Source organism: Triturus cristatus, chromosome 10, assembly GCF_964204655.1.
Source record: "Triturus cristatus chromosome 10, aTriCri1.1, whole genome shotgun sequence".
Lineage (NCBI taxonomy): Eukaryota > Metazoa > Chordata > Amphibia > Caudata > Salamandridae > Triturus > Triturus cristatus.
Window position 1 is genome coordinate 1,169,743,774 of NC_140593.1, and position 13,239 is coordinate 1,169,757,012.

Genomic DNA, 13,239 nt, shown 5'->3' on the forward strand with positions numbered 1-13,239 from the left:
AAGCTGGTGCTAGCACCACTTACGAAAGATATAGGTTTTCCTATATCTATGGTCACTGCACTTAAAACCTACTCACTACTACAGCAGGGCTTTTCAATCCTGAAGGCAGGGTGCTTGGTTCTAAGTATGAGGGTGCCCCTGCATGATCAGGACACCCCTACAGCCTTCAGAGTCCATTCTCCTGTGTTGTAAGTGAGATAGCCTTATTACATATAGAGGGGCACCGCGTCATTACGCGATGACCATCTCGAAACTGGCTGTAACTAACCCTGTTGTGTTTGGTATCAAACATGTTAGAATCATACCCCTACACCATAAATGGTGTGGGAGGTATGATTCCAAGCATTGTAAGGGCCCTCAGTACTCCTGGTACCAGTCTTCCAGACCCAGACAGCAAACTATGGCTGCTGCCGACCAGAGGCATGATTCTGCCCTCCTGCTGCTGAGCCAAGCTCGAGCAGAGGAAGGCAGAGCAATAGGCATCCTGTCACAGGGAGGTGTGACCACTGCCCAGACAGGGTTTAGTGTATTGGGCATGGTGTAAGCACTTGCTAGCACCACGTACTCTGCATGCAAGGCACAATTGGTGCCCTTCATGCATAGTTCCGTTAAAACCAGTTCAGGGAACCTTTGGCTCCCGCTCAGGTGCGAAACTAGACAAAGGACAGGGAATTTCCCTTGTCCAGTCCCACCTTGGGGAGGGACCCCTGAATCATCTCAACCCTTTTGTTAGGGTATTTAAGGACCGACTTGTGAGTGGGTCCCTAGATTCATCATGGGACATGATACAATTCAGACACCACTTCAACGCCGACTGTCTGGGCACTCTGGACTTCACTGCACTTTGCTCTGGGTATCAAGGCTGTAACCAGGAAGACCACTGCTGCTCCTAATCTCTTCGCCCTGCTGGTCTGCTGCAACATCAGTGCCTGTGCTCCATACAGGAACTCAACCAGGGCCTTTGGACATACAAGACACCTGAAGGAATCTCCCTTGATGTGAAGAAGTCACTTCCCTGCATCTGCAGGCACTGAAACTAAATTGACTGTCTGCTGACCCTGGGCTCCAAAAGACTCCCAAAGTCTCAGCAACACAGGTGGTAGTTATTCACATTCCTCAAGGCCTGCCCTGTTCTCTCACCCAGCTTGAAGCCAGTATCCCTCGTCGGAGCTGCAGGAACAGAACCCCTGTGCCATGCATTGACTTGCAGTTGCAAAGGCTTATTGGCTTTGTTCCACCAAGATCTTTGGGCTCCCAGTAGCCCCAACCTCAAGCATCTCCAGTGACCAAGATCTTCATCCTAATCACATCACTTGTACCATGGGCCTGCATCTTTGGTGAGCTGCTTGAGGTCCTCTGCGACTCCAGTGCCTCGGCCTGTGGGTCTTCTGGAGGGTCCCTTTTGAATTATTTTGGGCTTCCCTGATTGCTCGGAATGTGCCCTGATGCCCCTGCTTGTGGTGAGTCTCCTGGACCTTGCTGCTTCCAACATTGCACCTTCTTCTACTTCAACATTGTTTGCAATTGCCAAGGCTTGTTGGTGATCCCACCAGACACCGACACCACAACTCTCGTAATCCAACATGGAACAGCTCGTGTACAGCTCCTGGTCTTCCAAAGCATCGCCTGGTCCACACAGCTGCAGTTCCAAGGTCACAGTCAACTCTTTCACAGTACCCCAAATCATTTGGCATTCGTCTTCCATGCCTCCTGGTCATGTCCAAGTGGCATAGACTCTGTCCTCTCTGCTTTCATGTACATCTCGACTTAAATCCACCTTTGGGTTCCACTGGACACTTTCGCCTTCTCCAGCAGCGGCACTTTCCTGAAGTCCTCCATTGGGTTCGATGGCGGTTTTCAATGCCACTTCACACCTATGCACCCTTCTCCCATGGGGCAGGTATCCTGGTTCCTAAGGTGTCCACAGGTTGGATGGGTCGCCAACCAACCTTCTGTCTTCCATAGGGTTTCTTCAGGGTCCACTGGGAAGTGTCCTTCTTCTTTAAAATTGTAACTGTGACCTGCACTCTGATTTGTACGGAGAATGCAGATGTGTTCTCACACTGCAAATGACCTCCTTGGGGCTCCTAGATACTCACCTTGGGTGGTTCCTTGGGTCCCCGGCACTTCTATGTCCCTGGGTACTGTCTTGACTTGAGTCGTGGCTTGCATACCACTATTTTAGTATATGGTTTTGTCCCCCCCTGGTGACCACTGTGTATCCTGTGCTACTTACCTGTTTCTATTGGAAAGTATTGTGTGTATTGTGTATATCTCCGGCTACGAGATATCTAAATGTGTGAGTGAGTGTCTTATAGCAAATACATATTTTTATAACTACTCTGTGTGGTTCTTTTTCATTTAATCTATACCTATAAGATTATATACTGGTGAAACAAGCTGCTTTACACACCTTCTGGAAAAAGCCTGAAGGTTGCTCTCCACAGCTTCCACTAAGAGAGCTTTCTAAGGTTGCCTAAGACCACTAAAATCACCATAAAGGTTGTCTGGATCAGTGCAAGGTGTTCACTTATATAAGTGTACATCATATACTGAGCTAGCCTCTCACAGTAGGGTTGAAATGTTGTCTTTCCCTTAGGTGGGCACCTCTTCTAGTGGTGCGGATAAAAAGTTGACCACCTGATTGATGAAAAGGGAAAATAGTGTTGGGGCCAAAACACAGCCCTGTCGGACCCCCCTTTTGATTTTTATAGGATCAGTGACTTTGCCCTGTCCACTTCATCTCACCCTGGCATAATTATCTACTTGAAGGCGTTCAAGTAACAAAAAGATTTCTAGGGGCATCCCCATCTCCTTCAGCACCTGCAAAAGCTTGTATCAAGGTACAAGGTCGAACATAGACTTCGGATCAATAAATGCTACGTATAAAGTCCCCTTGCCTAATACAACCATCTTCCAGTTAAGGAGAATTAACTTGAAGACCTGATTGATTGTTCCAGTTTTTTTGCAGATCCCTGCGTGACATGGGGTCAGGATATGGTTGTCGGCCATCCTGTCCTGTATCCTCACAAGAACGGAGCGGCAGAATACTTTTTGGATGCAATCAATCGAGCTAATGGGCCAGTAATCAGATGAATTTCTCTTGTTGCTCTTTTTGAAGATGGGGATCACCTCAGCTCGTTTCCAAGATTGAAACATGAAAATAAATGAACATAGTCCCAGGCAACTCAAGGGGGTTGTTTTGAGGTCAGAAGTGAATGGAGCCAATGTCTGACCCATTGCAACATGCTGTATACTATGGTGATCAGAAGGAGAGCGTGAAGGACACAACAAAAGACAAATGAATGAAGAGATCCAACTGAAAGAGCGTAAAACCCTTGCCTAACACACGACCTAGAAAAAATTCTTCACATGATACACAATACATAGTGTAGGGCTTTGCATTAAAATAAGCTGGCAGCCCTGTGATGAATAGGTTTCAGGCTATATGATTCTGACAGCAGAGTCTGCTATGGTTCCACTGACTGAATCCAAGTAGTTCTACCATCTCAAACTGGGGTGGGGAACTAAATATTGCTGCAAATGGTGTCTGTCAATTTTAGGTGGTTGCGCCACATCGATGAAACCCTGAAAAATCCTCGTATTTCTCTTCATTATAAGTGGACATTTTCCTTGATCCATGATTATGTAAGCAACATGTTCTGTCACTATTGTGCATCTTTTTAAAGTAGACCTGCACAGGGGATGCAAACTGTTATTGGCTAGTGAGAAAACTTAACTCAAAAAAGGGAAATAGTTCTTGAAAGATATATGCAATTGGACATATATCTATTTAATGAGAGTATTGCTGGCATATCTTTCAAAATGTACATGTTTTAATGAAATTAAGAATGTTATTATAAACCCCATCACTCAGGTAATTCACATTCCTCTGACCTGGAGAGCCACTGAATAGCTTCTTTACAAATGCTTGTCAGCATATACTGGATCTAAGTAACACTCATGCAATCTCTCTAAGGATTATTTCAAATGGCAGTGTCATTGTTGTCATCTGTTGGACACATACAGAGTACTGACTCCAGTCCCTGTCAACAATTTCTTTCCTGTCTTTGATGTTGCTATACAGGAGGACATAAGATCTGCATGCAAAGGACCCCCTAAGCCATGCTGGGCTAATCTGAAAATGTGGTGGATGAGCTTTGCTGACCCAGTCTGAATTCTCTTATCATTTGAACATGGCATCATGTTCAAATGGCAATGTAGAGAAAGGATATGATAGGTATCCTAACATTTTGGAAATAAAACAACTTAGTCCAGGTTTTCTTTTATAAAACTTTCAAGCTGTAATAGGGATGTGGAGGAGGAGAGATTCCTTGTCTCCTGGACCAATAAGCAGAAGAACTCATTTCATGTGCCTGCCCAAGTTGATGATGAAACCATTTGAATTTACTCCCAGGCACTGTGGAATACCAAGCAGACTGTTCTTTGTATTTCTTTCCAACTGTTAGAGGCTGGGATGCCACAAACTGCTAGTAGTTCTCATATTCATGAGAACAGAGTGAGTCAGAAGCAACAACTATTGTCCTCAGGATTTATTATAAGGCACCTACAAAAATGAAATGCCTAGATATGGAACATTCTGCACCTTTTCCATACAATGCATCTTTGAGAGAGCCAAAATCTTCAAGACCCAAACTTTAGGAAGTTAGCTCTTTTAAACTCTACACAGGAGGTTTCCAAAAGTGTCCAGTGAGTGTGTAAAGTTTGGCCGAAAGATGTGTGGGCAGATCCCAAGTCTATCAACATTCTGGCGACATCACTGAATTGAATCTTGAGAAGATATCACTGGAGATAATTCATCATAATGGTAACCTATATAAGTGATGGTAATTTGGCAAGTTTGTTTTGTTTTGTGTGGATTGCTTGTTTAATAAAGTTTTGGAGTCTTTAACAACTCCCGTTCAGGATGGGGGAAGGAATGCTTCCTACTTGGTAATAAATATTCACTCTGAGTCATTTAATTTTGGAGCAGCTGTTGTCTTTCCAGACGTGCCTTTTACAAATGAGCAGAAAGTATTAGTTACTTTTAGTCAAAATGGTTCTCACCTGAGACCCTTTTCCACCCCACAAGCTGACATTCTTGTCAATTACCAATCGTAAGCCTTTGGGAGCACTGACGTCATAGGTCCCCACTTTCACAAAGCGTCTGGTTTCATTGGATGTAATGTGCCAATACAACAAATCAAGGACTGATCGGAAATCTCCAGATGCGTCAAAATATAACTCGCTGCCAGCAGAACTCCTCATGCGTGCATTCTTAACATAATGCAACATCTGCAAACAAACATTATTGTGGGACTTTAAAATGGGTGTAGAAGGATTTGGGAAGCACATTCACTATGTTGCGTGCAATTAGTAATGAAATGTTGAGGCCATAGAGCGAGCCATGCTTCAAAAGATGGTACTCTACTGTAGGTAGAAAGAAGTCTGTGATTGTGGGAATGAGCATGAGGGGGTGTTTTTAAAGCACACTACTATTTAGAAAGCATTTCTCAGACAAAAGCAAACAAGTGACCCTACAACAGATTGGTGCTCTCACCTGCCATGGCTGAAAATTCCTAGGATCTGCACATGAACCATTGGTGAAGGGACCTTCTTTTTCTTTACAATGAAACAGATCGTGTAATGCCTGGGCCAAGGCATAGATTGCTTGGTATGCTGAAAAAGGGTACCGGAAATCATTCACTTCCAACACTGAAGCGTCAAGAGATTCAAGATTTTCTGTTCCACTGCAGAGAGCCTTCTCAGCTTCTTTTTCCCCAGATTTTGTTCCATTAAATGTGTTCATCCATTTGCAACTAAAGGCTTGCTCCCAAAAGGTCTTCATGAATATGTCCTTAGTGTCCCTATGTGGATGTATATTGTACAGGAACTCTTTGAGTCCAGGGATCTCTCCACTATGCACTGCCAGTCCCAGAGTGCCATTTAATATATGCCACATGTCCCTCCATGAGAAAACTTTTGATGGAACCCAGCTTGGAATTCCGATCCAGATTTTTTCAGGGATCCATCCCTGAGATATCTCTTTTAGAAATGGTGCTATATCTATCACATAGGTGTAGCACACAACCACTCTAGCAGTGGATCTTCGCACAATATCAATGGCATGGGCTAAGGATGTCCTGCTTGATTGTGTGGGCAGAGTTTCAAAGAATTCAATGCAGATGTCATTCTTTGCAGCCTCCTCCCTAAGCATCTGACTACCTTGGAGACCATGGTCATTATTTGAGATCAAGATTCCAATCCATGTCCATCCAAAGAGGAGCAACATTTGCATCAAGCCATCCACCTGGAAGATAGCACTTGTTACTGTCCGTAGGAATGATGGGAACTGGATTTTGTCACTCAGGATTGGAAGTGCTGCGACATAGCTGATCTGTGGAGCACAAATTTAACATACATAAATCTAGTATTTTCAAAATAAATATTTGCTTTGAGCATCCTAGAGTAATTTCATATTTCGTTTAGTAAACTTTGCATAAAAGAAAACATGTCTGCATTCTATAGAAAATCAGGAAATAATTTTTGAACATATGTTGTTTGTTGATTACCACATGAAAAAAAAGAATAATGATGACACAATTTATGCAACTGAGTGAGTTTGAATCTATTAGACTGAGCAACCCCAGCTGCCACAGCATCATGAGATCATGCGCATAAACCATAACACATATGCAATAGTAAACTGCTCTGTAATGCTATCACATACCCCTAATCCCAAACCACCCAGTCCAATGAAATTAAGAACCATTCATCCACAAAAGAGAAGTCAGTCCTTAGGGGCCAGTCAGTTGAAATGTGGAAGATGCTGTGATCAGATTGTAATGGAATGGCAGCCAGATATTGCTGGATCGTCAAGTCACAGGAAGTAGAGAATCATGCATCTGGATATGGTTCAAATAAAAACCTGATGCAGGGTAACCTCCAACAATTTACAATGATAGGTCAGTTAGCAAACAAAAAGGGTAGTGCCACAAATCACCTGACCCAAAGTTAGATGTCTCTAGCATCTACCAACAAGGCAAGAGTTGCGAAGAGGGGGTAGAGAGCACCATCATCTCAGCCGGTTTTCCCAAGACTTCCTGAAAAAAAATAGAAATCATTGGGCAAGCCCAAACAAAAGGTATGAAGTCCGCCTCTGGAAACTGACAGCAGTGCCACATCAGTTCTCTACCAGAAATACGCCACACCAAATGTAAAAATTAAAACCAAATGTATTAGTCTATATCTGCTATTTAGTGAGACCAGTTTTGGAAGGGAACAACAGAAGTCCTAACACTATTTGACCGCTCACCTGCTAATCAATACCCCGATCAGGAAGGAGACAAATAAAGAGCTTAGACGGGGCGTAACATAAGTCCCTGCAGCACCTATGCCTCAAGTAGACAGCTAACCCTTTAATGGCGCCCCAAATCTTCAGGGGGCCTCTATTCAGTCTAAGGATAATGTATATCTGTGAGTTATTGGAGACTCAGGGAAACCTCATTACATTCTGCTGGGGGTCCCCATCATTTTATGTTTACGCCATTGCACTGATGATGAGAAAGACAGTATTTAGTGTAGGCAGTAAGTGACCCATATCAGTTATTTTGTTTATTAGTAATTGCAATGGGGTTCAGACAGAAGGAGCACCTTGGAAGTAGGGAACTGTAGTTAACATATAAAAATCCAGGAGTATGTCAAAAGAGTATGTTGGGTTACCCTCTTATCAACTGTCAAATTACTTCTTGAAAGCAACCGCCTCAAAAAAATATCAGTCATAACTACAGATTCAGTTGACACTGGTTGGCAAGGAGTTTTAGCAAGAGGTACCACTACAGGGGTGGTACCACTACAGGGGTATGCAAAATGTATTGTAATTGTTTTTTGCTTAATTGTATAAAACTTCAGAAAAATAAAGCAAAAGTATGGATAATTATGTAAAATGCAAAAATTTATCTGGCAATATATGTTATGGCGAAATACAACCTTGCTTCCATTCTGGACACAATGATGTATTTTGCACATACACAAATAGAAAAACTACAACCAGTCACATTCTGGTTATTTTCACTGTCTGTCCCATTTGCTTCTTCTAAATTTTTGCAGCAAACAATACATAATTATGTGCAATTTTAGGACTTTAGGGGGTCATTATGATGGCGGATGGACTTCAGTCCGTCTGCCATCGTCCCGTCGGGGATGGGGACCGCCCGCCTCTAAGGCGGCCGTCCCACACATGGAATTAAGATGCTACCACTACCATTGTGCCCCCCGAGAGCATACCCAAACTGCCCCTGGTCAATGGGGGCCAGCAACGGGCCCCCAAAGTACATCCCCTCCAGCCTTCCCATGGTGGTTGAACCGCCATGGAAAGGCTGGCGGGGATCCTGCATCCCAATCAAGCGGGCGGTGCCTGCTAGGCACCGCCACTATTCTGGGGATGCGGGGCGGTCCGACACACAGTCAGAACGATTGCTTCTGTCGAACCCATGGCGGTCAGACTTTCTGCCCGCCAGCACATCTCCCACCATCACAATCTGGCAGGCTGAAAAAGGCTGCATGGTGACAGTGGACCCGCCACCGACAGCCTGTCGGGATCACCGCTGTCGTAATCAGGCCCTTAGTGTAATTCACATAAAACGAAATTACCCTAGCTACCCAAGATTACGCCAGTTGAAGGAAAATTTGCCGAGACCTAAATACCAGGCTCAGATTTAACAAACCTTCAGACATTGCACCTCAACAGGGCACCTTGCTGAGCTATGTAAAATGGAGAGGGCAGTAATGCACCATAGTTGACATTATTTGTTGCATTCATGTCTTCATCTTGTGCTGGCACACAATGTACTGCCTTGGACCAATCCAGGTACCCTTGCACTGTTGTGCAAGAGTGCCTGCGCTATATCAAGGATTGTTTTAATGCAGGAAGGGGCACCTTCTTGCACAAAAACAATCGGCAGAGGAATTTTAATTCTTCTAAGCGCGCTGCAGAACGCAGCATACTTAGGGTCCGATTATGAGTTTCGCCAGTGCGAGGGTGGGCAGTACTCCACTGCCGCACCCCCACACCACTGAGATTCGCCACTGCCTGCCTGTCAGATTACAAGGTATTTGTAGTCTTGTGGCATTCCCAGGCCAGTGCCTCTTTCAAAGGTTGCAGTGCCTTGCAAAAGGCACCGTAATGGGAGTACCTCACAAGGGGGACTGATTAGGATGGCGGACGCCGTGGTAGCAGAAATTAAACGCCTGCAGCAAAACCTGCGGTCAGATTAGGATGTCCTGCCTGAAAAACCCTGCTGCGGCGGTTGGATTCCAGGATTCCCCTGCAGAAAAGCTGAAAATCTATCCGCGGTGGTCGGATTTCCAGCGGAAAGGCCAAACCCGCCCTATATCCAGTGGTCACGAACACTTGGAGCTCTCTGCAGTATTGCCACCGCCATCCCCGATTAGACGGATTCTCCTCTGCGGTGTGATGGGCTGTTTGAGGCATTGTGATATGACCGGCGGTCTTCAACGCATTCCGCACGGCGGTCCCTCTCTATTGGCTCCGTCCGCTACTGTTGCAGACGGAGATTTCTGGTGGAACCACAAACACCGCGGTAGACGGTAAATGGGCTATCAATGCCCATCATAATACGGCGGTCGCAATGACAGTCGATGGAGTGCGGAAAAGGGCATTTTCTGCTGCCGCCAGCTCGGCAGTTGTGCCTCCGCCCGCCATCCTAATGAGCCCCAAGGTTCCTACATGGCATGGACAAAATAGTACATGCCATGCAGGAACTGTTGTGCATGCACACAGAGGGGCACATGTTATGACAAGTGGAGGAGGAACAGTGGGTCCTCTAGGCCCCCTTTTGTTTCCTCTCCGTCGGGGTTGACATGAAGGAGGAACCTCCATGTCACTGCCAGCGGAGAGGAAACTGGTCCTACCAAGTACATTGCTAGATTTGATCGCCGCATCACCTCTAGGGAACAGTGGTTCCATGGGGGCGGTCCCATGGAGGTCCAACCGCCCAACTCGTAATGGGTGGGTTGGATCGCCATTGCGGTGGTGGCTGTACCACCAGCGCTAAGCCTCCAAGAGTCTGGTGGTCCTAGGACCGCCAGACTCATTTTCAGGCCCTTAGAAGAAACAATGAGGAGAAATAAAGATATTTCTCCTTGTTGCACCTCTCCTGGGAAGATATAGCATTTTGATGTATTTCCAGTTTTACCTGTCTTGGTAAATCTGGGAATTACCCATAATCCATGGGTTGATGCGTGGTAACACCCACACTCAACCCATAGAATGCCTTTCCAGGGCAGAGTAACACAATGCAGCGACTTGCGCTAACTTGTGTTTCTCCAGATTTAACAAGTCATGCAGGGCCACTCTTGGTGGCCTCAGGCGGCTTGGTAAATCTCATTCAAGGGTTTGCATTGCCTTACGTCGCCTTGCAAGGATGACACAAAAGCTTGATAAATTTGGTCCCAGGTGCGTAAAGTATATCACAAGAATTAGATGTCAAAGTGGCATGTTCCAAAGCAGAGGTGCATGTCACTGTTTTCCTAGCAGATCAAGAATTAGGAAGACATTTGATTTGTACAGTCCACATATATAAAGCGGCAAGCAAGTCAGCTTCTTCAATGAGTGGTGGAAGTAACAGGTTTGGGTGAAACCAATATTACAAGCAAAATCAGTAAAATCAAATCTGCATTGACTGAATGCAGAGGAAGGATGTTCTATCTAATATAGCATTGTTTACCAGTGTACAAAAGCTCAGAGATAGGATCATAAGTTAAAACAGCGTGGGCGAGCATATGCATTGTCTCAATTACATACAAGAACTCGGGAGTATATTTTTCAAAAAGCTATCCGGCCCACAATTGAGACAATTTTGTAATTTTGGAGTCTAATTTATCCATTCCAAGGCAGTCACTATTGCAAGACATGAATGACCTTGTGTATCAAAATGTTTGCCACATTTTGGCAGTCATTACAATTTTATCGGCAAAGGATCTGGTAATTTACTGCATGTGGTAAATACCGTTAAACCAGGGACAGGTATTTACCTCACATGGCAAATAAATATCCAACATTATTATGCATAGCATTGCATTGTGTTACTTAAAAAGGTGCTTTTTTACCGTGTATATATATATATATATATATATATATATATATATATATATATATATATATTTATATGTATATGTCAAGCAAAATATCCCCTGTTCGAAGAGCACTCCAGGTGCAGACGTAGTGAAAGCAGCCAGCATTTCTTTATTCAGAGAATCTTTTAAAAGCCTAACGTGTTTCGGAGTAAGAACTCCTTGCTCACAGGCATCTCCATGGGCTGCGCAGTATTTAAGAAGACATTGTCCCAGCATGCTCTTTTCACCGGTGAGTTCATTATTTTGCATGCTGGGATGTGTAGTACTTCAGTTAAAAAAAATGCCTTCCTTTTCAAGTGGTCGTCCCTTAGTAGGTTCTGCGCCTCCTCACGCTATTTATAGATTTGTAATTTACCCTCCAGTGAGCCTCTGAAAGAATGCTGATAATTTTGCAAGTCTGTTCCTCCCATACAGACTCGATAGTTTGTGTCCGTGGCCCCTGTGTCAGGGTGGTGCCTCTTCACGGCTGGATTGCCGTAGTTAAATGTCAAGCAAAATATCCCCTGTTCGAAGAGCACTCCAGGCGCAGACGTAGTGAAAGCAGCCAGCATTTCTTTATTCAGAGAATCTTTTAAAAGCCTAACGCGTTTCGGAGTAAGAACTCCTTGCTCACATGCATCTCCATGGGCTGCGCAGTATTTAAGAAGACATTGTCCCAGCATGCTCTTTTCACAGGTGAGTTCATTATTTTGCATGCTGGGATGTGTAGTACTTCAGTTAAAAAAAATGCCTTCCTTTTCAAGTGGTCGTCCCTTAGTAGGTTCTGCGCCTCCTCACGCTATTTATAGATTTGTAATTTACCCTCCAGTGGGCCTCTGAAAGAATGCTGATAATTTTGCAAGTCTGTTCCTCCCATACAGACTCGATAGTTCGTGTCCGTGGCCCCTGTGTCAGGGTGGTGCCTCTTCACGGCTGGATTGCCGTAGTTAAATGTCAAGCAAAATATCCCCTGTTCGAAGAGCACTCCAGGCGCAGACGTAGTGAAAGCAGCCAGCATCAGAGAATCTTTTAAAAGCCTAACGGGGATATTTTGCTTGACATATATATATATATATATATATATATATATATATATTTGTATATATATATATATATATATATATATATATATTATCTACTGGTCGCCAGTAGATAGTTATAGTTAGGACCGTGTTTCCATAGGAAATCTGAAAATTCTATTTTGAATAACTTTGGCGCTGGTTGACGGATCCTCGCGAAATTTTCAAAACTAATGGGGCGCTCCGCTCAGCTCCTACCCTGGAAGTCTCGGGGTGATTCGTCAAGCGGGGGCTGAGAAAAAAGGGGGTCCCAAAACGCGTTTTCCCCATGCATTTTCCCATAGGACCTTTAGTCGAAGGTACAGCCCGAACGGCTGAACAGAATTACTTGAAATTTGGCAAAGAGGTAGTCCTCAGGTCAGGGATGTGCTTTTTGCATATATGGTGTCAATCTGTTCAGTAGTTCCTGAGAAAATTGCAGTTAAAAGTACATAAATATCTATAGCCGCGCACCGTGCCGTGCGCGAGCGTAATTGTGATTGGTGGTTACATGTCAGTCAACATTCGAATCGGTTGAAATCAGGAAGTGTTGTCTGCCATTTTGTGTGTGACAGTGAAAAAGAAAGGTGGAGAATGTGAAAAGGGGGCAGGGTACAGAGTTCCTGACCCCCTAGCTTTTGTCAGGGGGTCCCTGAAGGACCATGAAGGGTGAAAAAAACATATATATATTTTTTTGTAAATTGCGGGGTGCAGCGGAAAAAAAATCATTAAAAAAATAGAATTAAAGATCAAATGTAAGTGTTTAGATGTTAGGTGGCTCTAAAAAGAGCCGTTGTGTTAATAGAGGGACAGAGGAACAGAAAAATGACAAAAACTATAGGGTGCTGCACGTGTGCTGCTGTATCTTGCTCTCTATTAGGGGAATGCTGGTGTCCCCATAAGAGAGAAGAGCATTGCACGCATTGCACCGTATATGCACCATCTTAAACAGAGGGTGTATATCCAGAGGAACAGAAGCAGGTGAAGCTGCCGCCGCAGATGAAGTGCTCGGCTGAGCTGCCGATGATGTGCTCGGCTGAGCTGC

The 13,239-nt window shown here is 44.5% G+C and overlaps 1 protein-coding gene across 1 annotated transcript in view; it reads right to left on the reverse strand.

Moving 5' to 3' along the window:
* Positions 1–13,239, reverse strand: part of LOC146796878 (extracellular calcium-sensing receptor-like) — a 179,805-nt gene that overhangs the window by 15,223 nt on the left and 151,343 nt on the right. Inside the window, exons 3-4 of the mRNA XM_085631412.1 lie at positions 5,561–6,397; positions 5,068–5,295 (exon numbers count right to left, since the gene is read on the reverse strand). Of these exons, the coding sequence (XP_085487538.1) occupies positions 5,068–5,295; positions 5,561–6,397 (1,065 nt within the window). The remainder of the gene's footprint in view (positions 1–5,067; positions 5,296–5,560; positions 6,398–13,239) is intronic.